Raw genomic sequence first — 25,781 nt, 5'->3', positions numbered from 1 at the left:
TTAGGCAATCAAGGAAAGTTTCGTTGCATCTACTCGGTACTTGTATTTTCCAAAAGATAAAAAAGTAATATTTTATACATCTAGACAGAAAGAAACGTCACAAGGGGTTTTTATAATCGTTATAAATAATTCAGGCAAACGGCGATATGATAGTCAAGAATATCACCTTGTTGCCAAATGTCAGGGTGAATCCTGTAATCGAAGTTTTCGCGTGTATCGATCATATTTTAACGTCACATTTTGCATATCTTCGCTTAATTAAATATCTCCCTCCTTCTTTCAATTTTAATATTTTTTAAATAACAAAATGATACTCTCCACTGGAAATTCTCCTCTCCATAAATCATTAGAATATTCGAGAATTATCGTAAATTTAAATAATCTGTTGGTTAACTTTGTTAAATTCAATTTTGTGTTACATAATTACGTACAATAGATCCTTACTACAATTGGAGAATCGATCTACATTTGAATAATCTGTTTTATTGGTTTTTCAATTCAATTTAATTTTGTATTATTGAATTACATTAAATTTTTCATAGAATTTCCTTCGTATTTATAATTATATAGTATCTGTGATAATAATATTTTGTAATTATATTTATCGTAATAATTGCAGTTTATAATATTAATACGTTTATCGTGAAATCAGATAAAGTTTTAACAGAGCATATTTATATATCGGAAGAAAAAAGTCTGTAGTTATATAAACTTATTGGAAGCAGATATTGGAGCAGTATCGCATCCAATAATGTGTTCCAATAATAGCAATTATTCCTTACAATTCGTGGAAATTCGCGCCGCATGTTCGTTAACAGGAAAGTCCAGGGAATAATATTAAGACATTTTGTATAAAAATTATCCTTACTCTTATGCGTAGCTTTCAGATAATTTACATTTCTGACAAGTGACTGTAACTACGCGTCGTAAAAGTAAAGTGTATCGGTACTGTTTAAGGATGCGATTGTACACGTCGATAGTTTACAGCTATATAGATATCGTCATTATTAGTTTGCTATCACGAGATAAAATGATAATTTAACGAGAGGAAAAATATTTATTTGTTATTTTATATACTGGAAGAATTGATTCAGGACATCTCATTTCTGAATAACGAGAACCTTCAATTTTAAGAACATAAAATACTCAAAAATTCTACGTACTTGATAAAAAAATAATCCTTCCAATTGTTTGGTTTATATATTTAGTAGCTGGTAGTCTAGTATATAAAGTATCTTAAAATCTGATCTAAATCTAATTATTTTGACTAACATATTTATTTTATTTTAAAATTAGATTAAGTTAAGTTTTTATAATAAAATAATACAAAACATCCCAAAAACATCCCATAAAGTAAAATAAATACCACAATTGTAATTAGCGACGTGATTTGGCATTAGCAATGAAATACGGCTACCGTATTTACATTTCTAAGTGGTAAATGTGGAAAAAATAGATTTTTAAATTATCGTAAATTATGCCACTATCGTAAAAAAAGAAAAAGAAAAAGATTTCTTTCGTGCGTGACGATCTCGATCGTACACCTCCGCGTATTTGGTGTCTCCTGATGAACACGCAGAAAGCACGAGTGTATATAAAGGGAAGAAGAGAGGCGAAGAACTCCGTATCTTGGACTTGGAGGCAACAGTCCATATGCATTGGCGAGAGCATTGCCAGCTATCAGTATTAGTTCGGCCGTCCTCATGTGCGCACCCGAGGCGCTCTGCGCGACATCGTTACGACCATTTCATTAGAGAAAAACGAACTTTGTGTTTATACATATAGAACACGTTCATCGCGCCTTTCTGCGTATACTCGTGCGAACCGGAATATAACGAGTAACGTTCCAAGTGATTCAGCGGAGTTTATCGAAACAAACAATCGGCAAGCAAAATAATTCCAAAATAATCGTATAACGTAAAGATTTCTTTCCAACGTAAATTACCGTAAGAAGTACGTATCTATTAACGATGTGAACTGTCGAATGTTTGATTTACTCTCTTCTTGGTTTAACCGTCGATCGATAGAAGATTATTAATAACTCGTCGTATTATTTCGATAAAGTTACTGGTAAACGAAGAAGAGGTATCTTTCGAATTGTTTAATACATTAACGCGTTTATGGCATATAATTGTTGATGAAATATTTTCGTTGTCTTACGATTGTTGTTTACGATTACGTAAAGAGTACGAAGCGCAAAGTGTACCGCGATGCGACGTACAGATAAATAACCAAATTAAATTAGTTTCACTCGCGTAATTTTTCTGGACGCAGTTGCCGCAATCCATTCGTATTACTTTACTCGCGGGGCCGTGTCGAATAACCGGTCTTTTTTCCGCTCTGAACCTTTACTTCCGACAATGAATCAGTCAACCACATGCTTCATTTTCGTAACGTCTCCCCGAAGGTAAACAAAACAATCGGCGATTCGATCGTACGAAAATACATGTAGTTTCGATGAACCGTCGAGAACGAAGGGAAATTAACGGAGCAGAAGTTTTGTGACGAGTGCGTTGTATATCATCGAGAGTATCGAAGGACACGAGGACCGGAGACTCCCGAGTCAGCATCTAAGAAATCTTATCTAAGCTCTGGCGATAAATTTCGGATAAAATTTCTACATAATGAAAGATTAATGGGACCGAGTGTCCTCTGAAAGTCCGTGAAATGTGTCGTATCCTTGCATCCATGTTGGCGACCAGATTTCGCAGGACGTCGAAAAGTCGCTCGACGGGACTCGATCTTAAATAAAATTAACTTTGCGGTTTCATTCAGTCGGTATTATCTGTTTCGAATAATTTATAAGAAACTACGTAATAAAAGGAATGACAAATTTTCATAAAAACGTTCAAGAGGTTATGAAATATCGAAACTTGCTTTTTCAAAAATCTACGACTGTTTTTCTTTACTATTATGCCTATTAAAGCACACGTCAAGAAATTTGGATGAATTTAAGAACTAATAAGAACGATCGTTGTTTTGAGTGTTCTTTTGAGTGTGTTTTCGATCCGCTAGAATTTACCGCGGGCAACTAACTTGTATTTTATCGTACGTGTGAAACTATTTAAAGTTGATACTGTGAAACTGAACGTGATAGATGATGCATGGTAAATGTTTTGGCATGCGAGAAGAATATTTTGATATCGTTGTGAAACGCTGACGCCATTGTGACTTTTATCAGGATTAGAAGAACAGGTGTCGCCGCGTCATGGTATGTTTCCCTCCTATATGTTTATATTCTTGGTTGTCAATGTCACTGTCATTACTGCAAAACCGATACGATTTGCTAATAATCTCTGTGGAAGGAGAACTACGATCCAAAAAACGAATTCAAGAATATTAATTGTTCTATAACGAAGAGTAAATTATATTAGATATGTACATATTTAAAATTTTTAATTCTGCAGAAAAAATGATGTTGCAACTTAAATTTTTGGTACACTTTTAATAAATAAAATAAACTAAATTTATTCAAAATGTACCGTACGATAATATAGTATTGTTAAATTACATCACGACGTTACGAGGATGCAACGATTCACAGTGATTTAAAGCGAAGGATCGTTAGATACAAGAAATTTTAATTTCTTTTTATCAAAGATTTGATCGTGCACGAGAGATTAGTTTATTTTTTCGCATCGCGATCGGTATCTAAGACTGATAACAATAATCGCCAAGTGTTTCTGCAAATGGCGTTTGTCTTAGGTTCATTGATATTATTCGTTAAAGCATTCGAGACCTATGTTGCTTGTCAAAAAATGCTTCGTTACTTTTCTACAATTCGACGATCATTTTCACTAATAACTATTTCTAAATGACGTTGTCAAATTATTAAAATAAATATCGAAATATCGTGCGTAAAATACGTTTTCTCGTAATGTCATTTAAAATGCCAAATTAAACACTGGATATCCGAAAAGTTCAAATTTAACAAATCTGTGACCAATTAAAAATTTACAGACCCCATAATTGAAAATTAAGAGATTCCGATTCAAAAGTTCATCTTCGAAAATTACAAATTTCAACGCAAAATTCTGCATTCGGAATGAAAAAATTTCAATTGAAAACTTTATTTTAAATGTTCCAATTCAGAAATGCGAAACAAAAATTCAAATTCGAGATTTAAAAACTATAGAATTAGTTAGAAATTCATTTTAGTATAGAAATTGGAATAAAAAATTGATTTATATGGAAAACACTTGATCGTTTGATCGTATATAGCGATACAGAGTGACGTATTAGTCGTCATCGACATCTCTGTGAAATCTACTCGACGTAAACACAAGATCGATATTCTTTTTAACGTAATAATATCCGATGATTAAACGCAGCACGTGGTACCACGAGTTCGTTCTCCTTGCGTATTGATAACGAAGGTTCATAGTTTCCCGGTCAAATGTTGGTCATTCCTTTGATAAACGCTCAACTGTCATCCAAGCAGAAGCACGTGGTTTACGACTTCCCGGAACAGTGGTCACGAATCATTAAGTTTCTGAGTCTTTTAATTAGGAAAATTATTTATTTATTTATTGACTCGACTAAATCATGGGACACGAAAGATTATCAAAATCCTAGCACAAATCGATCTTTAAAAGGGCAATCGGCCTTAAATCGGCGTTTTTAAAAGCAAGTGAACAGAAAAATTTATTCTGTATTGTTAGCTGTAGTTCTAGAGATACGATACAATTGGTCTGTGGGTGTAATCGTTGATATGTCAAGGTCAGCCTCATTTTTTTTAATAAAACCTCATATGACCAAAGTTCAGAAGAAATGTGACATATATAAATGAGAAATTCTTCGACTTTGGGAAAACTGTGGGTAAAATTCAACTTTAACGGATCGCTAATATTCAGATATTTAACGGTAGAACTACAATTTATTAGTTATTTGTACACTAAAAAAGAAAAAGGAAAAAAAGAAGAAAAAACAGTCGGACATGCACAAACTTTGCGAAGTAAGCTTGACGAATAACTTAATAAAGAAGAAAGCTTAATCTAATTTTTTAATTAGAAGGGATATGCATTTAATGTAATTAGCCTATGGTTAATATTATACGATTCAGTTAAATCTGCGTAAGAGAATAAAAATTTATGCACGTAGGAAAATTAATAAATGTGATAAATATTTTATAACATAAATTAATCTAGTAATATAATTAATAATTTTTCATGAAATCTTTCCAAATTTATAACAGCGAATTTTTGAGCATTTAAGTAAGAATTCTTTTTCAGAGCAAGAAGTGGAAGCTAGTTAGACAAAAATCGAGATAATTTTAGCATCAAGAGAGTAGTCGGAGTTAAGGTAGTTTAGTGCAGCGAATGTAGGTTAGATTAGATAAATCAGCATAGAATAATAGCAGCGAGTCATTAAGTTCAATGACCTATCTTACAAAAATCGTTCAGGTTTACGAATGCATATTAATAAAGCTACGTTGAAAGTGTATCCTGTTGGCCAGTTTGAAAGTTGAAGTTTTTCTATTATCAGGCGTGATAAGTTGTTTTATAATTTTGCGATCTTGACTCGTTTCGTGTAATAATCGTTACAAATCTGTATGTCAAATGTTCCTATTATGATAGCGGAGAAGAAAAAATTGTGCTTCGTTCGAAAGAAAAGCAAACAAATTCAAGACCTCAAACTAGATTATTTATCTAAAAGATATTAATCGAATGAGCAAGAATTGTAAGGATTTTAAATCGAAGACCATAGGTGAAAAGCATGATAAATTGCGTTTCTTTTATAGCAGACTAATTGTCAAATTTAATACGTTGTCGATTAACTCTGCATAAAAATTATCTTTCCATCTGATTTTATATCTGATTTCGGATATTAGTTAAATTAAATTAATATAGCAATTTGTCCGATATTATTTGTTCCTTATAAAAACATTCTGGATTTACCATATATTTTTAAAAAAGCTTACGATATCTTCGAGTCCATCGAGTTATTTCTCTTTCAACTATTTCATATCGAAATACTCTTTAGCACATAAAAAGTGACATAAAAGACAGAAAGTTAATAAAAACAGATATATCGTACTTTTTAAATTAATAGTAACATTGATTTTCCAATTATTAGATTGTCTGCCAGTGATATCCCAAATTTACTTCGATGTAGTTTAATTACTAGACTGTGGACGTTTATGTATTTGTGAAAAATTCAAGCGTGCAAAATTGCACAGAATTCGTGGAATACGTAAAACTAATGGATTATAGGAATTGTAGCACTCGTTAGTGGATAAATATAAATTTGCATAAACGCCCGTGGCGTGATTACTAATAAGTGTTATTTATATTTTAATTTGATTTTCATTGAATATTTTTATTTTCAATCCGATTTTGATGTTCTACGATCCGCTTGGTCTAAAACGTTCCTTTGCAACAAAAGCGCGAACGTACTCGCTCTTTTGTGCCGTACTCGCTCGGAGCGCGCGTATTAAAATATCTTTTGTAGCCTCTGAAAAGTAAACGCTTCAGACTGAGCATTTTGTCGCGACACGTTAGGCACTTTTAACAGTTACATCGCGCTTCCTCCTCATCGTCCTACTTCTTTTTTTCCTTCCCCCTTTTTAATTTATTTATTACATCAGAAATCGGATATTTCACATATTTCTTCCTGTATTTTGGAAGTAACGAAGCAATTTATCGGTGGTCAGTAATAATCGATAAACTGTATGATTTTTATGCATTTGTGGCGAACTTGAGGGTGCAAAAGTGCATATAGCATGCAAAAATGTATAAAATATGTAAAATTATTTTCTAATTGGATTCCATTTCTTTGATTCAGCCCAATTTATTTTGCACTTTTCATTTTGCACATTCTATTTGAAAGCTACCAAGAGCAAATATTTGAAATTTTATCAGTACTCGTAACTATATCGATAAAATTTGAAATCAATATAAAAATGTACATAAAAAGTTACTTATTGTAACTATACATTTGTTAAAGAATTAATTAGCGTGCAACAGGAATAGAGTGCTTTCAAACGTAGAGTCGATGCCAAAAAGGAATAATTAAATGTTGTAAAGTTTTTTGCACAGAAATATATATCTTCGTGTCTCTTTCGAAATTTATCAATTTAATCATGACGATCATGTCGAATTATAGTGGCAGGAAAATTGTAAAATGTTTCGCGCGACACACGTATCTAATATATGCATAACAAATTTCTACAAATGTTCAAACATTTTGGTAGCAGTCACTTCGTGTGTATAAAAATCGTTCGAATCGATGAAATTCTTCGTTCGTTGGAACTTTTTTTTTTCTCTATGCTTTAACTTTTTCTATCTAAATTACGCGATATTCTAGGTTCAAGTGTTAATCTGTAACACCTACGCGAGACTTTCTAAAGTTGATTAACAGCAGAGCGGTACGATCGCTACGTAACGCATCGTTCTTTTCTCTCCTTCAACCGTTCTTCTTATAATCGCTAATGCAATTAAGGTAATAGGAAGCTTTTCCCGTGACGCAGGTTAAAATTTACGCGGCAATGACTTAAAAGCTTTACGAGATGAATTTAGCTTGCGAACGATTCACGGATTCGGCGCCAGAATCAGAGGGAAATTTTCGTCGACACGCTGGCCATTTTACCGCATCCTTATTTTGCAATTGGCCAGTTGACGTTATTCTATAATTGAAGGTCGTTAATTTTCTGCGTTTTCTGTCACTGCATTGTGGCTGTAGACGGCTGCTATACGCGGTGTAAATAATAATTGGAATGTTCACGAAATAATATACAAGTTGACGAATTTGGGTATCATTTAAATGCCACGTTTACGTATATCGATAGTCCGAGGATCAAAATAATTTGTACGTAATTATTTTATTTTACCTAAAATAATATTGGAGGAGTGTTAATTAAAATTAAGGTAGAATTGTAGACTCGATTTTTGAAACTGATTTTTGGAGTTAATTTATTATAGTTGGTGGAGATTTAAAATTGAAATGTTGATTTACCTTTTAATCTGATTTTCCTCAATTATTTTACGCATCTACTTGTCGTTACTTTAATTAAATAAGTAAGTATCACGTACTCAATCACTTTACGTATTAAATAAAAAGGAAAAGATGTGCTTTAAAAATCGAAGGATCTGTTCACGTGCTACTATGAAAATTTTATTACAAAAGTTTCTTGTAAAACCTTGCAGAAATTCGGAGAAAATATATACGATATCTTTTGCTCTTCATATTTTTTTTCAGCTTGCTGGAACATCGATAAAAGAACCTTATCATTGATTACTCTCTTGTTAAGGTGTACAAACAGCAAGCGTATTATTTTCCATACGAGATGAAAGTATAAATGACAGATTTTTTAATGCACGAATTTTCCTCGAAGAATTGAATCTGTTTTTCTTTCAAAGCGCACGAGGAATCCCAAATACGACTTAATTAAATTAGGAAATTTCAACCTGACGAGATTCGCTTTGTTATTATAAATCTGATATGAAACAATTCGCTAATAATCACAGAATGTTTTCACAGAATGAAGAAAAAATTCAAAGAAATTAATTTATTGTCGCGTAGAAGACATAGCGCTTTGTGTACGTGTTCGAGCTAGTGAATTTCCTGATTCACGTGCGAGCTGCTTCTTAAGATGGCATAAGGTTCGCGCAAAAAGTAAATCGCCCTCTTCCTCGAGGCTTAGATCGAGGTCACTGCTAAACCTACAATTATTTTGACGAATTAAAAAGATGCATTCGTACGGCTTTACTTTCCCGTAACTTAAAACCTTCGTCTAAAGCCTGGAAGGATCGATGCTTTAAATACCTTTGCTCGACTGGTAATTAAATAACGATCTTTAGATATTCAAATGAATTAAATAGGAACATATTCATATGACGAAACGGACAGATTTGTATTCATGTGTGGAAAATAGGATGCATTGTTGTTATTTCATTTTTTAAATGTAAAAGTACGAAGAAATATGGGCATTCGTAAATAATTATTGTTTTCATAGAAATGTGGTATTCGTATATGTACGTAATTTCCCTATAAATATATGGGAAAAATGAATTTCGTACGAAATCGTTCTTTATTTTATTAGAATGTAACAGCATGTTGATATGTCACCTATATTTTTAATAAATGGATTAGGATTCTCGAAACGATGGTTTCGAATATAATTAGGATATTAGAAGATATTTGAGCTCGAAAAGAGTCGCGGTATATTCGCTTTTCAAACTTTTGAACTTTGGAATTTGAAAGTTATCCAACTTTTCACTTTTGCAATTTGAAAACTGTCAAACGTTCGAACTTTGAGCTTTTAAATTTCCGTAAAATTATGTATTTGCAAATTTTCCTCCAAAACCTAATCTCTCGAATTTCTTTCTCCTTACTAACACGACATCTACGATCTTGCTCTCGAAAACACATCTGTTCATCCGAACTACGTGTACATGTATGATATCTGCTATGATATCTGCAAACAGATGAGAAGTCTTCTCCGAAACGTCCTTTAATTCCTAAAATCTGATAACAATGATCGTAAAAGCGAACGATTGAGAGCGAGAGCGAGAGCGAGAGAGAGAGAGAGAGAGAGAGAGAGAGAGAGAGAGAGGCCGAGACCGAGACCGTGCTCCACTTCTGTGTGTATGAGGTTTCGGTATTCACACTTGGTCGAACAATCGCACATTCTAAAATTTCCTCCAGTTCCAAAGTCTCACAATAACGTGGCATGCAGTTCTAAGCGCGTCAGAGTGTAGCAGTGCAGATAAGGTTTTGCAAACCCTCGTATCGAAGGCCTGTCGACAAATGCCAATGATGAGAAACCGATTTACATAGAATACTTGGAAGAACCATGCTACGAAGAAGCAGAAGAAGAAGCAGAAGAAGAGGAAGACGATGGTGACGAGATAGAGAAGAAGGAGAAGAAGAAGAAGAAGAAGAAGAAGAAGAAGAACTAACGGAAGGAAAGACAGGAGATCGCGAGATACGCACGTGATCATCGTGTCCACTGTTAAATTGATAGCAACTCATACACAATGAACTTCATTTATAATCGCCGACTCTAACTCGAGCTACTTCGGCTAGTTACGAAGTGCCAGAAGCAAATCTCAACGTCGACGCCGTCTCTCTTCCAAACGTCGATTTCAAAATGACGACGTGAGAATTTTGCCTCTGACGTTGTTTCTACTCGACTATTGCTTTAGTCGAACTGCGCAAACTTCTTCGTCGTTGTTTCGCTACGAAATTTTATTATAAAGCATCTCTCTCTCTCTCTCTCTCTGTCTCTGTCAATTGCCGATTAATAAGTAAGACGGTTTGTCAAGATAAACTGAGTACGAAAGCAGACGGGCACATACGTGAATATTTTTGAATCGCTGAAGATTTATTTAACAATTGATAAATGTATCTCGTTTGAACTGTAAAAGGATTACACGTTACTCCGTTATTTGATATGAGCTTTATAGTAGTCATTAGATAGAATTTATACAATTCTGGAAGATAGAATCGCTTAAATTCGCTAAATAACGTTTCATGAATTTTAGAAGCAATATACTTTTGCTAGAAACAGTTAATAGTTAGATAGATGACAGTCGTTAGATACGTAATGGAAAAGTAAGGGTGAAATAATGCGTAGGTAAGTGAGAATACAAGGCGATAGGGAAAATAATGGCGAATCGAGTTCCTTTTATGGCCAGGATGCCGAAAATAAAGTATACCACCATGTACTGCCATTCTTGTTGGAAATTATTTATTTAACGAACGTAGCACGTATTGAAGATTTACGAAGAAGCTGTATCGTTCAGGTATATAATAATATCGTGAAGCGAGAAATTTTTAAAAATTGCTTTCTAATATCGCAAATGGTTATTAGCTGTAAATAATTATTTACCGATGACGTATACGGAGGACTAATTAAAATGTAAAGTTATTAATATCAAATTGGGTCACGTCGTACAATCGAAAGATCCAGCTATTGGAAGGTCTCCTCCCTGTTGATATTTAACTGAAATAATACCTATACCAAAAAACCGGTTACAAGAAGAAATTGAAAGATAATTAATTAAGAAGAATATTTAATATTATTCGATCCGCTTAGATCTACATCAGAAATATCGCTTCGGAATTAATTACACACGGATATATAAGATTAGTAGCAGAAACACGGATTAAAAGATTAGTAGAAAAGGATTAAAAGATTACACAGATATATTAAGAATAATAAAAATGTATTTTATGACGTAACTCACGCTGCTTGACCCTATTTCTCAGTTGCAACTATGGTCGCGGTTCGATTACTTTCGTCACGAATTAATCAACGTGGCTGATCTCGTTTGGGTATTAGCAATCAATGTTCGTTCCTTCGCGTATCAAGCGTAATACATAGTAACGTCTGCGAAGGCGGCCCGAACAATTGATACAGCATAAAAATGGGCGCAACTTGAAAACAAGGTCAGATGAAACGAACGTTTATACGAAGAGTCCTTGTATCGTGTTTGTACGACGAGCTTTAGTTCAGTAAAAGTACTTTAGACGTTGCATCCTTATTTTCCATCCCTAGTACCAACTCGAGAAACGGAGAATGCCGATCGATACTCGTTCGGGAATAAACGAATCTGTGATTAATGCAAGCAGCGCTTGACAAATATAATCGAGCGTGAAATTGGTCTATTGAAACGACCACGGAGTTCTGCAACGACTAGTATCTACGTATACGTATACGTGAAAAACATAGCGAATCTTGAAACATATGAATTTCTCAATTTCTCAGTTGCAGAGAAAGTTGTACCTCTTTTAAAGTTGCCAGTAGTTGCTTCAAATTATGCAGTTGTAATACTCTTGTTAGGGGTAATTAGGCAAGTGGATACGAGTTTGTTATCGGAAGAAATATTTGGCGATACTTTCGGAAATCTTGGTATACTATAAAACTAAAATTTTGATATAAGCAGGAAATTGAATTTTTAAGATCAAAAGAACATTGTTCGTTTCTGATCATGTTAAAGTTACGTTCTATTCTCGAAAAGTTTGTAAATAATTCATTTAGAATCTGATTTTGGAGTACGTGGTATATAAATAATTGGTTAAAAACGTGACACTTAAATGAACATATCCTTTTGATTATCCATCGAAGCGAGTAATGTATTTACAGTTTAGAGACTTTTATAGATCTTGGTGTGTGCTTGCACGTGTGTGCGTGTGTGTCGCAGTAAAATTTAGAATGTACATAAATACGACGTAATCTCGAGAGAGATATAGGATATTTCTATTAATAATGAAAACGACGTTGGGCATTATAAGGATATCCATTCGTACTAAGATACTTCGGAACTTTCTGTAAACACGGCGGATGAAGGACGTGGACGGAAAAATAAGTTTTATCGAATAATAAAGTGTAATTAGTGGATGCACGAATCCCTTCTGCAAGTTCTCCGCTTATTGATTTATGGATTAAAATAAAACATTTCTCGCGTCATAACGACCATTATAGAGGTATACGGATTAATAATGATATGTTCTATTCGACTCGTGATTTCCGAGTCTTTGGTTTTATTTACGGATCATCGTGTCTACTGTAACGAAAATTGGCGAAATATCATAAAAATTAACAGGCTACGTCGAACGATTCTTTTTCGATTAAATTGGATTAGACGTAAATCTCTTTTTTAGAGCCATCGATAAGACTAAACATACAATAAAGACTGTTGTAAAGTCGTGCCAAGTTGGAACCAGATTTTAACACCTTTATGATCGATATCCGTCTAAGATAAAAGAGCACGCTATTATTTCTATACTTTGCAGCTCGTCCAAAGCGAAGCAGAATATTACGATTTCAGTACTTTTCAATTAACTATCGATCCATCAACCATCAACAAATACAGAAAATGCGTAAAATTAATTCAGACGAAACGTAGATAAATCAGTTAAAATTACTTTTCCAGTTGTTATCTTTCCACGGATCGATCTCATTCGCGATTTATGGAAATTCATTTGAACAAAAGCACAGAGTAGAACGCGAAGAATAGCGAGGTAAATTTTCTTTAAGCCTGTGAGCTTAACAACGAGCAACGTCGCAACTAAAAACGAATGCCCATAATATTAAAAGCTCTGTTTATAATATCAGAAATCGGAACAACAAATACCAACACGAACAAGTTGAATCGCGCAATGAATACTCTGATTAGCTCATGAAAAACGATGCTCTTCGCCCGAATTCTTAGCAAATAAATATTACGAAACAATATCAGATTTATAAATATGAAATTGATATTAAAATATCGTACACCGTAATACATCGAATTGTAGAGAATCAGCGGACGTAACAAAAATATTACGTACGAATCGAAATTTCTCGCATATCTCTGAAGCGAATCCTTTCGACTTTTTCAACCATTGGTCTCACGAATGTTGGGTAATAAACGTCACGATGCACCGCCGATAACACGTCGCATAAAGTAACGCATGTATATTTCGATCGCAGAATACACCGCAAGAGCCGAAGCAGTACCGTTCGCCGTATGGGTGCCTGGGTTGACGATCGTTTCGCGGAGGAGGAGGCGGTCCCGATTAACCAGGGCCCGAGAAGAAGGAAAGCATCCTGCATCCTGGGCCACGTTTGCGATGGTGGCGGCCCAGATGCGATTCACCAGCGTACAACGAAGAACTTTAAGAATTCGTGCAGATCGTCAGCGTCGTTGTTGCCGTTACGCCGTCAGTTTACTAGACAGCTCTACGAGTGGCCCGGTTTACCATTGTTTAAATCAAGGACGAAACTAGATCAGTTTTGAATGGATCGCGCGAATCGCGATCAAATTTAACCGTGATATGACTTTTTTTCTAGCAGCGCGCGTGTTTTTTTAAGTGCTACGAAAAGGCAGAGGATATAAAAGGATAAGAAGAAGAAGAAGAAGAAGAAGAGCAAGAAAAAGAAAAACGAGGTATATGTTTGATCTAATTTACACGGGGATCGACAAAGCGAGAAACAAAAAAAAAAAAAAAGAAGAGGTAGCTAAATCGTTAAACGAGAGAAAAGAATAGGTTCGATGTCGTTGCGTCGGCTGTTCGAGGACTGCACTTAAACAGCAGAGTCCTCCTTGTTCTTGGTACCATCATCATGGCCGAGTGGGCCAAGTTCAATGGCGAGGAGAAGCTGACTCAATCGAGCAACACGATCGAGACAGAGAGCAATAACAAAGAGGAGGAGGACGGTACCGGTGGATCGCGTGGCGACTCGAGGAACGCCGAGGTGATAGCACGAAAAAGCGACGAGGAGTTGCTGATCGAGAAAAGACGGTCTTCCGTAAACAGGACTCCTCAAGAAACGCCGCGTAAAACGGAGTCGCGAAAAGCTAGCGACGCGACCTCATCAGAATTAAATTCTTTGGTGAAGAACGCGTCACGGTTGAGAAAAAATTCCGATCAGATCGGAATTCTTACCGAGGAACGATCAAAGATATTGAACGATCAGAGCTACGTGAATGATGCGGTGATCGAGAAGGACGAGGAGATACGAAATTGTTTGGAGAAGACGTTCGATGCTTACAACGAGCCTGGCTCGAAGATTCGGCAGGAAGCTAGGCACGAATTGAGAGAATCGAAAGAATCGCAGAACTCGGTGAAAAAGCCTGACAGTTTGTACAAGGACAACGTTGCCAGCCCGCCGAAGCGTAAGAGCGTTTTCACAGAGCGAAGTTCGATTTTCGGCTCTCCGACGAAGATCCTATCGAAGAATCGTTCGCCGTCCGAGAAGAGTACCGAGAAGTTAGTTAATGGGAAATCGCCGCGGGAGGACAAGCAACAACATCATGTGCAATTTAACAAAGACTCGAAGAAGCAGCAATCCCGGGAGCAGAGGCCGCAATCGAGCCCTTCGCTACCACCGTCGACCACCAGCAGTTCCGAGGATAATTCCAGCTTGGGGCAATTGTGCGAGGCTACACCACCTGATGGCGGTTGGGGATGGGTGGTCGTCGCAGCTTCCTTCATGGTTAACCTCATAGCCGACGGTATTACGTTCTCGTTCGGCGTGATCTACGTGGAATTCCTCAACTATTTCGGCGAAGGGAAATCGAAGACGGCCTGGATCGGCAGCTTGTTCATGGCGATGCCGTTGTTGTCGGGCCCCGTGGCCAGTTTCCTCACGGACAGATACGGTTGTCGAAGAGTTTCTATAGCGGGCAGTATCCTAGCGGCGGCCGGTTTCGTTATAAGTTCTTTCGCGAATTCCATGGAGGTTCTGATATTCACTTTCGGAGTTCTCGCTGGCTTCGGTTTGTCCTTATGTTTCGTGGCAGCCGTGGTGATCGTCGCTTACTACTTCGATAAAAAGAGATCTTTCGCGACAGGTTTGTCCGTCTGCGGTAGCGGTATAGGAACGTTCATCTTTGCCCCAGTTACGCAGTATCTGCTGGCTGAATACGGTTGGCGGGGAACCACGCTGATATTGGCCGGTCTGTTCCTCAATCTGGCTGTTTGCGGCTGTCTTATGAGGGATCTCGAATGGACCACCACCAGAGCGAAGGCGAAGACCGAGGAGAGACGGAAAAATCGCGAGAAAAAGAGGACCAGGATACAGAGCTCGAGCGTCGACTCGTTCTCCGCGAATAGTTCGCTGAACACCCTCACGATCATGGAGAATCTTCGGACTCAAGAGGAAGAGGAGGAGGACGGTGAAAAGCTATTTTCCAGTCTGGTAAGCTTACCGACGTTCGTGAAGAACGGCGAAAAGGTACCGTTGGAGGTATTGGAACTACTTAGTACTCGTAAAAACGTGTACAACGTGTTACTGCAAAATTATCCGAGTCTGCTCATCTCCTCGAGGAGCTTCAGCGATTCCGGGCCGCTTCACGATCAGCTGAGCACACCTTCGGCCAGATTCGTGCCCACGCCGAGCTCTTTGTCCGAGTTGAAGAGCGAGGAAAACAAGGACAAGGTCTTGCCCAACGACGAGCAAACTCTTCGACAGCAAACGGACGCCGCTTGGCGATTGTGGTGGTTGAAGAAGATCAATCTGGATAGCTCGTTGAGAAGATCCAGCACTCTCGAGCATACCAGGAGACTACCTACTGCCTATTTGAAGGATATCAGAGTGCATAGGCAGAGCCTTACGTATAGAGGTGCTATGTTGAACATAAATCGATATCGACTCAGGGCATCCAGTTGTCCGGATATTTATAGGAACTCGATGACCACCATAGCTAGAACCAAACTCGTCTGGTACGCCGGTCTCTGGGAATTCTGGGACCTTATCGTCGATATGCTTGATTTTTCTCATTTCGCTGATTCGCGTTTCTTGCTGTTCGCCATTAGCAATTTCCTCCTACATACCTGGTACGACGTGCCCTACGTCTATTTGACGGACAACGCGATCGAGATGGGCTTTAGCGAAACCGACGCATCTATTCTAATATCGGTCATAGGAATAACCAACATGGGTGGCGAGGTAAGAACAATCTTCGATTCTGAATTTAATGGCCATTTTGAATTTTCCATCGAACCGCGATCAACGCTTCTCTTTCGTTCGAAAGTAGAAAGTACATTCATCGGCTATTAATATATTCTTTGTTAATCGATCTCTTAGAATATCCTTATATACCGAGTCTTATATACGGAGCGATCCGATAATTTACCGTCCTTTCTTCTTCGTATCAATTTTTATCGACTATCAGAAATTACCATTTTAGTTACTTGTTATCGCGAGATAAAGTATCTTTATTCGAATAATTCAATTACAGTAGCGATTAAATATAGAGTTGTAATGCATTTGCTTTAACACACGACGTTTCTTATTCCAACCTTTTTTTTTTTTTTTTTATAAGTGAACCGACTGGTTTATGTGCAAACGTAAATTTTGTAATGCCTTGGACTTTGCTCACCGATGAAAATAAAAATTTCCCAAGGGACGAAATTTCGTTTTCCAAGTTTCGGCAAGTCGATGACCCAGTTTGCCTCCGAACAATTAGTACCGTTATTATTACGATTCGATACCCGCACGTTATTCGAAATCGATCGTTGTCTAAATGTCGGATAAGTATGGCACAACCATCGCACGATTTTAACGCACAATATCAATTTATCTATTCGAAGGCTATTTCAAGCACGTATAACGATGTTTATCGATGTATGTCGAACAATTTGAAATTCCAATAGTTGCAAACGATGCTTATTCTTTTCACTTCCTCTTACGTTTAATCGTAATTTTGCGGTAACAGTTGTTATTGCGAAGACGCGACAATCGTGGATGCTTTAAACGTGAAAATCTAACAATGACCACGCGTTACTTAATATTACCGTGTCGCACGAACCAACTTGTCGATAATTCCAAATATCGATGTTCATTGTTCGGCGGCTTCTCCTTTGCACCGTTACTTTCTTCCTTTGTGTGTTCCGATATTAGTTTGCCTCGCCGTTATTTATCCCTCGATAAAGAATGGTTATTTCCGCCTACCGATTCATCGAGACATCCATTCCTGAAACAGCTGTTCCCTGTGTCTATGAGCGAAATTTTTGAAAATTTTAGATCTCGTAATCGCTTTGTACCTTCGTACGGCTTCGAAATGATATTTGAAATTAAATCCCCACCGGAATCTTACGCAACGATCGATCGGCGTCTATCCGTTAAGCTTGTAAAAACGTTGCATATTATTTTGTGTTACGCGTTATAATTCGTACTATGTAATTATCTATATCTATTACTGCATTTTCTGCGACGTTTGTATTTCATATATTTCTGCAAATTGAAATTTCTCACATGCACGTAAACAGATAGACGCGTCTTAATAGCTTAAAAATTCATAATCTTTGATCTTGGTTAATATTTTCCATAAAAATTCGATTTTTTATTTAGATTTACCTAGCGTAACTATCGCATTATCTTTTCTGCGGTTACTGTCAAAGATCGAAAAACTTGAAAGAATTTTTCTGGAAACTTTGCTCTCTGGTGTAAACGAGCAACATCTACGCAGGGTCGAACGTTTTTGTTCAACCTAAAAAGCTTCTTGAAGGTCTGGTATCGCGTCAATACCGCCTTAGGTCAATCAGTGACGTATCTAGTTCCTTTCACCCTCTCTGATCTCGTTTGATCGCAAATTCTCTTTAACCCTGAGTTTGCGTCACGCGAAAGGGTTAAACTAGACTTGCGTCGGTGCGATGCAATTATTAACATAGAAACAATTCCGAGAAAAGTTACATAGTTGCTTATCGATTCAGCGAAGTCGAACACGTGGAAGATGCGTTAGAAACGATTCTTAAGACATTGTACATCAGAGGTACCGTGGACCGCTCGTGTCCTATAGACAATTCTCTCCTCAAACTCGTAACATTTTTTGCATATATAAAATAAATATAACGGTTCGAGCCATCGATTTTATATGCAGCTTTGGAAGCTAGAAAATTATAGTTTTGTAAATATTTGCTTTGTGTTAGAGGATGTTAACGCATCGTTGACCAGTCACGGGTGAACTCGTGATTTCATGCATAAAGTAAAAGTTGCTCGATTTTGCATAAAACAGGCGGTGGTGCGCGTTAGTCTTTACATAAAATAACCGGTCAACAACGTGTTTATACTTGCTAACTATTACTATTTTTTCTTTTTCTTTTTTTAAGTATAATCGTTCTACGATTCTCCCGACTCTAGAACTTGAAATAATAACTTTATAAGGAAAGTTGAATGTATTCTCTCTCTCTCTCTCTCTCTATTAAAACTTCACTTCTGGAAATTTTATAAATGTTAAAAATGGACAATATTTTTCAGATTCTGCTTGGTTGGGCAGGTGACAGAGCATGGGTAAACGCATCTATCGTATATGCAGTATGCATGGCATTTTGTGGCGCGGTGACGGCTTTAATACCCATGGTAATTGGCAGTTACTATGCCTTATGCGCGATCTCTGGTGCTTTTGGATTATTCATCGGGGCGAACTACAGTCTTACCAGCATCATCCTCGTCGAACTGATTACGCTGGAAAGATTCACAAACGCGTATGGCCTTCTACTCTTGGTCCAGGGTGTTGCAAATCTTATGGGTCCTCCGTTGGCTGGTAAGGAGAAACTCTTGTTACGAGTTGCTCATTTTTCCACGAAATGGAACGAGTGATACTTCCTCTGGAAGAATTTTGAATTCTGGGTAGCATAAAACCAATCCTGCGTAATTAAATAAATAGAATGTTTTGAAATAAACGTTACTTAAAAGATTTACTAATTAGAGTAAAATCATTGTTTGAAGATTAACGATGAGATTTAAGATATTAATTTCAAAAATGTTTTATTATTTATTATTTGTTATATTGAAAGACCTAAAGCTAGCTAGAAGCTTTCCACAGATTCATAAACAAAATTCTAATTTCTACTGTCGTACAATTATATATTATAATTTCATACATATTTTTACGTATTTATGATAGACACGATAAACGATTATATTCCTACGAATACTTAAAACAATTGGCTTACGCTAAAATGTCAGAGGGTAGCAGGATAAATTACCGGTAACTTTGTCCGTGTTACCTCGGGTGCTCTATGTGAATTATACGATCGTAATAGCTTTAAAGTTCCATGGCCCAGATTGAGCGTCGTGTAATTACGGCCAAACTTCCATTGTCTGACAACCGAGAAAATTCGGGCGAATGCACCGCCCATCTTACGGAACATATCGATGCCTGAGTACGCAAAACGTATTTTCATTGTTTCAGGATGGCTTTACGATATCACGGGGACGTACGATTTGTCGTTCTACTTAGCCGGTTTCTTCATTGCGTTGAGCGGAGTTCTTTTACTGGCGATGCCTTTAATTAGCCTATACCGGAAATGTTTGCACGGCTCGAGGAAAGAGGAAACTGACGAAGATTTTGCAAACGTGAACAGAGTCTGAAGGACGACGGCGACTGATCACGTTAATCATTTCTAAGAAAACTATAATACGATCATCGATAATGCGATACCGATATACATCGATCTGTAATTTATGTTATCGATTTAATGGAATTTATGGAAACGCAACGTTTTCAACCAAAAGGAATTGCAATTAGCAGCTGTGCAATTAGTTTTACAGCGGTATCTTTTTCCCGCGTTGCCCTGTAAACCTATCGCGTATTTTACATTCAATTGAACGTTCGTGGTTCCTTCGTAGAATAGCGTATATACAAGCTAATTAAACAGTTCAGCGCGTTAAGTGATTTATCTAAATAAAAAAAGAAGTAACGTTTTTTGAGCAACGTTTCTTTAATTAAGGATTTATATGTCCTCTGAGTTTCGCGCGTGTTCGAACGACGAACGATCGATCGATTCAATGTACAAATAAGAAAGATTGACAATTATCGCTAGTGTCCAAAGATAATATTACGAACGATCTGAAAAGAAATACTTCGATACGTAAACTGATCAAATAGTGAATTAACGAGCACTGTACGATCACTGTTTGTCGTTTAACATCCGATGATATTTGCACGAATATCGTATTCACTTTGTATTCAGCAGTTTCAATAATTGTGCTAGCAGTGATGCTAGACAAAAGTAGGGGCGAAAATGTTGCTAAGTTTACAAAGGTTGAAATACTATTAATCGCTAAAATAACGAAAAAATGATATGTAACGAGGAACAGAAGTTTACGATTAGTCATAGACGATGTCACGATAAAAGTAATGTATAAATTGAAATAAGCTTGCTTTAGCAATAACGTGCACACACTTTTCGAATCGGTTTCAACGTCAAGTGTGATTGATAATTAAGAAAAGTTTGAATCTCAGGATAATAGATAAACGATAAACCAACCATCCTTATTCCTCTTAGGATTAAAAACGAAATTCGTCTTGTACTTTTTCACCATGCGTTCTCGAGGAAAAGGTAATGGAAGAAAAAAAAAACGTTCCTTTCGGCGTAAATTTTTTCACTCGATTGTATTTAAAAATCTGACAAGTTATTTCCATATAGCGCCGAAGATATCACTGTAAATATAAGTACGTTAAAGTCTATCAGTCAGATGTTTTCGCTGTTTCGTTGATTTTATTACTAATCATATCGAAACAACCAGAAGTCGCCTTCACATTCTTTTTAGCGTAATGTTATGCCTACTTTTATAGTTTTGTCGATCGAATAAAGACAAAAAGTGAGATTAAACAAGTAACACGAGCCAAATATGCTCGATTAGTCGTTTCAATTTAGTTACCATTTATTTCCTTTCGATTTATGTACATTTGTGCATGGAAAGGTCTTAAAGACATGTATGTAAATAGCCATATATGTATATATATATATAGCTTTTCTGTGATGATGAACCTGAATTTTATGAAATTTTCGAGCTATAAATAGGTTACCTCCGTTCTCATAGCGTGTGCATGCGTGCGTGCGTGCGTGCGTGCGTGCATGCGTGCGTGTACATCAATTCCAACCAGGCATTTCCAATTTATTTGCACTGCTGTCGCATTATATTATAGCCTAACGGCATCATATAGTCGTACACGGATATTGTAACTACCATCCTTCGCAAGTTATTTATTAAGATGTTAAGTAATCCTAAAAATTGATGGGTTATGACTTTTCAACTTTTTATTTTAGATGTTCAATCGAGTCGTAAGAATAAATCGGATATTAACGTTAAGATTCGTAAAAAAGAAGAGAAGGAACACGAATCAAAGTGCATGTTATTCCTTGATATAAGCAATTTTTTTTAGAAAATCGTTCGTACACTCAAACAAGTTAGTTTCCCAATTTTTACGAGGCCTTCATACGACACAAAAATTTCAAAGTATTTTCTTCGGGCAAGTATACAAGAAAAATTCCATTCTCCGATATTTTAAAAAAGGAAAAAAATCGGATATCTATGTATGAATTACCATTTGTCTTGCGTCTTAATATATATATAAATCTATTGGCACATTTTGCCATTCGAGTAATAATTTATTCTTTCATCGTGGTACAATAACTAGTTCTACAGTGCATGTGCTCGTGTTATGGTAGCGTGATTATGCAGACGCGGCCTTACGGGCGTTTACAAAATGTATAAAGTAATATTTTATTATGAAAACAAACTGCATTTCAAATATACGAACCCGGGTCGTACGGTCGCTTCGGCCGATCGACTTTTCATCATATAGTGTTTAAGTAGTTATTAAGGCGAGGTATGGGATAATAATTTTTGTAAAGGAACTAGTGAGAACTTCTATAATAGCCGCGAACGGAAACAAAAACTTATATCTAACGTATATATTACGAACGTTTTAAAGAAGCAAATGTTTTTGTTCGAGCGAATGATAAGGACACGTTTCCATATAGCGAACGGTTTTGAGAATTTGATTAATCCGCTGATAAGTGTGTCCACCAAGTGCGTCGTAAACGTTGAATTCCTTCTCGAAGGTTTCTCTTCTTGACTGTTACTCAATAACCAAGAACGTTCTCACTACCTCTTTATTAATAAGATATCCTATTACCCATGGTTGATAACCTCGAAACAATCGCTTGAACGTTTGAAAGTGGCTTAAAGTCTATGCAGAAACAAGAAACAATGAAAATGATGAAAAAGCTCGGTTCAAGGCATGACGCAGACACGTTAAGAGTTTCTTTTGAACTGTAAAACAGGGAAAATTCAGAGCAGAACCGTTCTTTTAGTTTTATACATAATACACATATATTTAGAACATAGCATACTACAACTGTTGCTTGCTACGTGGTCCAAAAGTGATCCTTGTGGTCACTTGTAGTCTGGATTTTCGTGAGCAATTGTTTTCTTTTCATTGCACCTTATAAGTTAGAATAAAGTATACCGTAAATAATTTTCGAAATATTTGTATCATAATTTTCTCTTATAGTTATGAAAATAATATGATGTATTACATAATCGCAAACTTGTTATTCTTGTTTTCTTTTAAGCTAAAGTACAATCAGCAACCAATTTTCATTGTGTGATTATCTTTACATTTTAATCGTAGCAAAAACATTGTTCCTTGTAATTGAAAATAACTTAAAATTACGTTAAACGTAGTTCTTTTTTTAGTGAATCTTCCGATAACTTAATGCGCACGATTATCCTGCTAAAAGTACGGTTTTGCTACAGTTATAAGCAACATTGTTCCATTGTAAATGGAATACGGAGACTTATGTTAAGACTCCTTTTTAGACTTTATTAGAACAACCCATTTTTGAATTGTATAAATGTGTATATGTGCACATAGCTACACGTACTCAGGCACACATACATACACACATTCACGTATAAACGTATACTACTCACACGTACAAAAATATAAAAGTCTTATTTAAACTAAAATAAAATAAAAAGTAAATCACAACTTCAAATTGCTCTTTTTTCATATTCTAATACTACCCTCTCGTGCATGTATGACATTTTTCAATCGATATTTTTATTAATAGTTTGTCTAGCATGGATAACATTTCTGATGTTATGATAGACAATTACAATTTAATATCACCAGTAAATTATTATTTTAAAAATTCATTAATATATCTCATGAAGCTACAATCCACGTATCATTATTAAATGAAATCGTTTAATAACATAAGATTATGATATATTGATATTAATTGAATACATTCTAATTTCATAGACTTTATATACAAATATTATTATACTGGATTTTATTATACTGGATTCCCTATAATTGTATGGATTCATAGATGGTTCTAACGTACTTTACTACAGGTGACGTTATTGTTATTATTTTAAATTTAATAGATGGATTGCGATATTACGTGCAAGTGGTTAAAGTACTGACTTGCGCCCTCTTTTAGTCACAGGTATACTCGGAATCGTTTCAATGACGGACGAACACGCAGCAGCGTTCATCTCTGTTTCAGTACTCAGGGCGCGTTCACTCGAAGTGGTTATGCACATGCAATAAAGAAAAGATTCGTATTTTGTGACATCAGAGCACGATATAACGTATCGAGCATCGAGCGAGAAAAATTATACGGGTGGATCTTTAACCAGTAAATCTTCTAGTGAATTCGACGATTTTCTGACAGCTCGTTTTCAGAAGAAGCGAAAACACCGCGAAAACACCGAAAAACTAGGAAGTCTCCTCGTGGGTGAGTTGACAGTTGGAAAATTGTTATACATACATGCACGAATTTCTGTTGTTAGATACCTTTATATATTATTAATATCAAAGTGGCAAATGTATGGACGAAAAACAAAGTGACAAAAGGACAAAACAAGTACACTTAACTACAAAACGAAAAACAAAATTACATTTCGCTATGTCTAAGTTACTAGTTACCAATTTTCTTTTCATTCTATAAAAGCACACAGACGTCATAATGTTTGTTTAATTTTTATTTGTTCATTTAATCATTGCTTATTGATTTACATGAAATATGCATGAGGACACGTCTTTAAGAATATGTAGCTTGAAGAAGGCAAAAATTGAAATCCGAATGCTCTATATCAATCAAGATTAGTGAAAAAATATCAATATTATAAATACCAATATTATTGAATCCATAATTTTTTCTACTATCACGTTTGCAAAATTTGTAATATTCTTTTGTTAATGTATAATCGAATTAAGATTTCTAATAAGAACGAAACAAGTTGTAATGACGATAAAATTGACGGACTTTTTGATTTTGCTAAAATCGATGTGTTAAGTGTCTCGCGAATTTTCATAGTTCACGAAAATTTCTGAATTATCATTGACTTAAGATAAAAGAATCTATCACATTTAATTAAAAAATTTTATTTCTCGTATAATATAGCTGTATTTTACTTCTTAAAATTATTACTAGCATGTAAAACTTTTATTAAAAGTTATTTGAAATGCTTTTTGAAAGCGATATCATAATTATAATAAAAATAAAAAATAATATTTATTGCATTAAAATACGCACTCTTCAACAAAAGCATTCCTTTGATGTGTCAAACTTAATTGACAGGCATTTGTAAATTGAATGATCGGATATCATTTAATTTCTTTATGTTATCAGTAGGGGCATTGTTCTTTATTTTTGTTTTTGATAAGAGGCGAATTTTTCTGTCAGAAAATATTTAGATAAGGAGAAAATAAGCTTTGCTTAGCATAACATATCGTTTTTCTTATTCTTAGCTTGAGCCACTGGTTAGAATTTCATTTCTTTGACCTACATTTTCCTTATATGAGGTAAAATGTCACGTTACTTTCAACTATTATACGATAATATCGATTTCATAACGCTAAATATTCACTTGTTCCACGAAGACAAAATTATATTTCTCAATAAGTGTTGGAAATGTGATCTATATTATGTTTACATCGCAGGTACATATATACTAGCCTGAAAGTCGTATTATGAGCTTAATGCGAACAGGTTATGTTATATATACATATGTACCGAAAATCTATAACATCCAGAGACGTATATACTTTAGGTTATTTACGACCATCGATCAACATTCCAAATATTGTTTTCGTCGACAGTAGGTTAATTAATTTGGTATGTAGGTATTTTATTATGTACAAATTTGAAAGATTCAGAAAAAGAATTAGTGAAGTGAAAACCATATGTAAGTCTAAGGTCAATGTCCTTTTGGCAGGTTTACAAGTGAAAATCTGGACGCTGGGGTGTCATATAGTTATGTAAGCGTTTATGTTTCTAACAATCTGCATGTTAAGCTAAAATTACGTCATAAAAGTAACCTACCAACAATAACAGACATTGACATTCGCGTGCTGCGCGCGATAGCTTAATATTGCTTTCACCAATGCATTCAAGATAATTAAACCGGAATGGTACTGATCTGCATATCTGAATAATACATATGACGTAGAACTCTTATAAATAATTATTCACCCTGATAAATCTTCCTCATTTCAATACCTTAACTTTTTTTTCCCCTCGTGAAATCTAATAACCAATCG

General features: G+C 35.7%; 2 protein-coding genes across 7 annotated transcripts in view; both read left to right on the top strand.

Annotated features, from left to right (window-relative positions):
- Positions 1-23,223, top strand: part of LOC122568944 — a 30,609-nt gene extending 7,386 nt beyond the window's left edge. The window contains exons 1-5 of one of the 4 annotated variants that reach the window (XM_043729275.1): positions 1,674-1,953; positions 2,408-3,211; positions 13,418-16,378; positions 18,689-18,974; positions 19,626-23,223. In XM_043729275.1, coding sequence (XP_043585210.1) covers positions 14,051-16,378; positions 18,689-18,974; positions 19,626-19,804 — 2,793 coding nt within the window. In that variant the 5' untranslated portion in view covers positions 1,674-1,953; positions 2,408-3,211; positions 13,418-14,050 and the 3' untranslated portion in view covers positions 19,805-23,223. Of the gene's footprint in view, positions 1-1,673; positions 3,212-10,814; positions 13,349-13,417; positions 16,379-18,688; positions 18,975-19,625 lie in introns of those variants that run through there. The other 3 variants (XM_043729274.1, XM_043729277.1, XM_043729276.1) reach the window with 3 other exon arrangements.
- Positions 23,224-23,706: 483 nt separating this feature from the next.
- The window catches only part of LOC122568902, a 39,586-nt gene continuing 37,511 nt past the window's right edge, over positions 23,707-25,781 (top strand). For all 3 annotated transcript variants that reach the window (XR_006317257.1, XR_006317258.1, XM_043729170.1), the window contains exon 1: positions 23,707-23,973. The gene's annotated coding sequence lies outside the window, so the exon portion shown is untranslated. The remainder of the gene's footprint in view (positions 23,974-25,781) is intronic.

This window comes from Bombus pyrosoma, linkage group LG7 (assembly GCF_014825855.1).
Source record: "Bombus pyrosoma isolate SC7728 linkage group LG7, ASM1482585v1, whole genome shotgun sequence".
Classification (NCBI taxonomy): Eukaryota; Metazoa; Arthropoda; class Insecta; order Hymenoptera; family Apidae; genus Bombus; species Bombus pyrosoma.
This window is presented reverse-complemented; position numbering and strand designations above follow the sequence as displayed.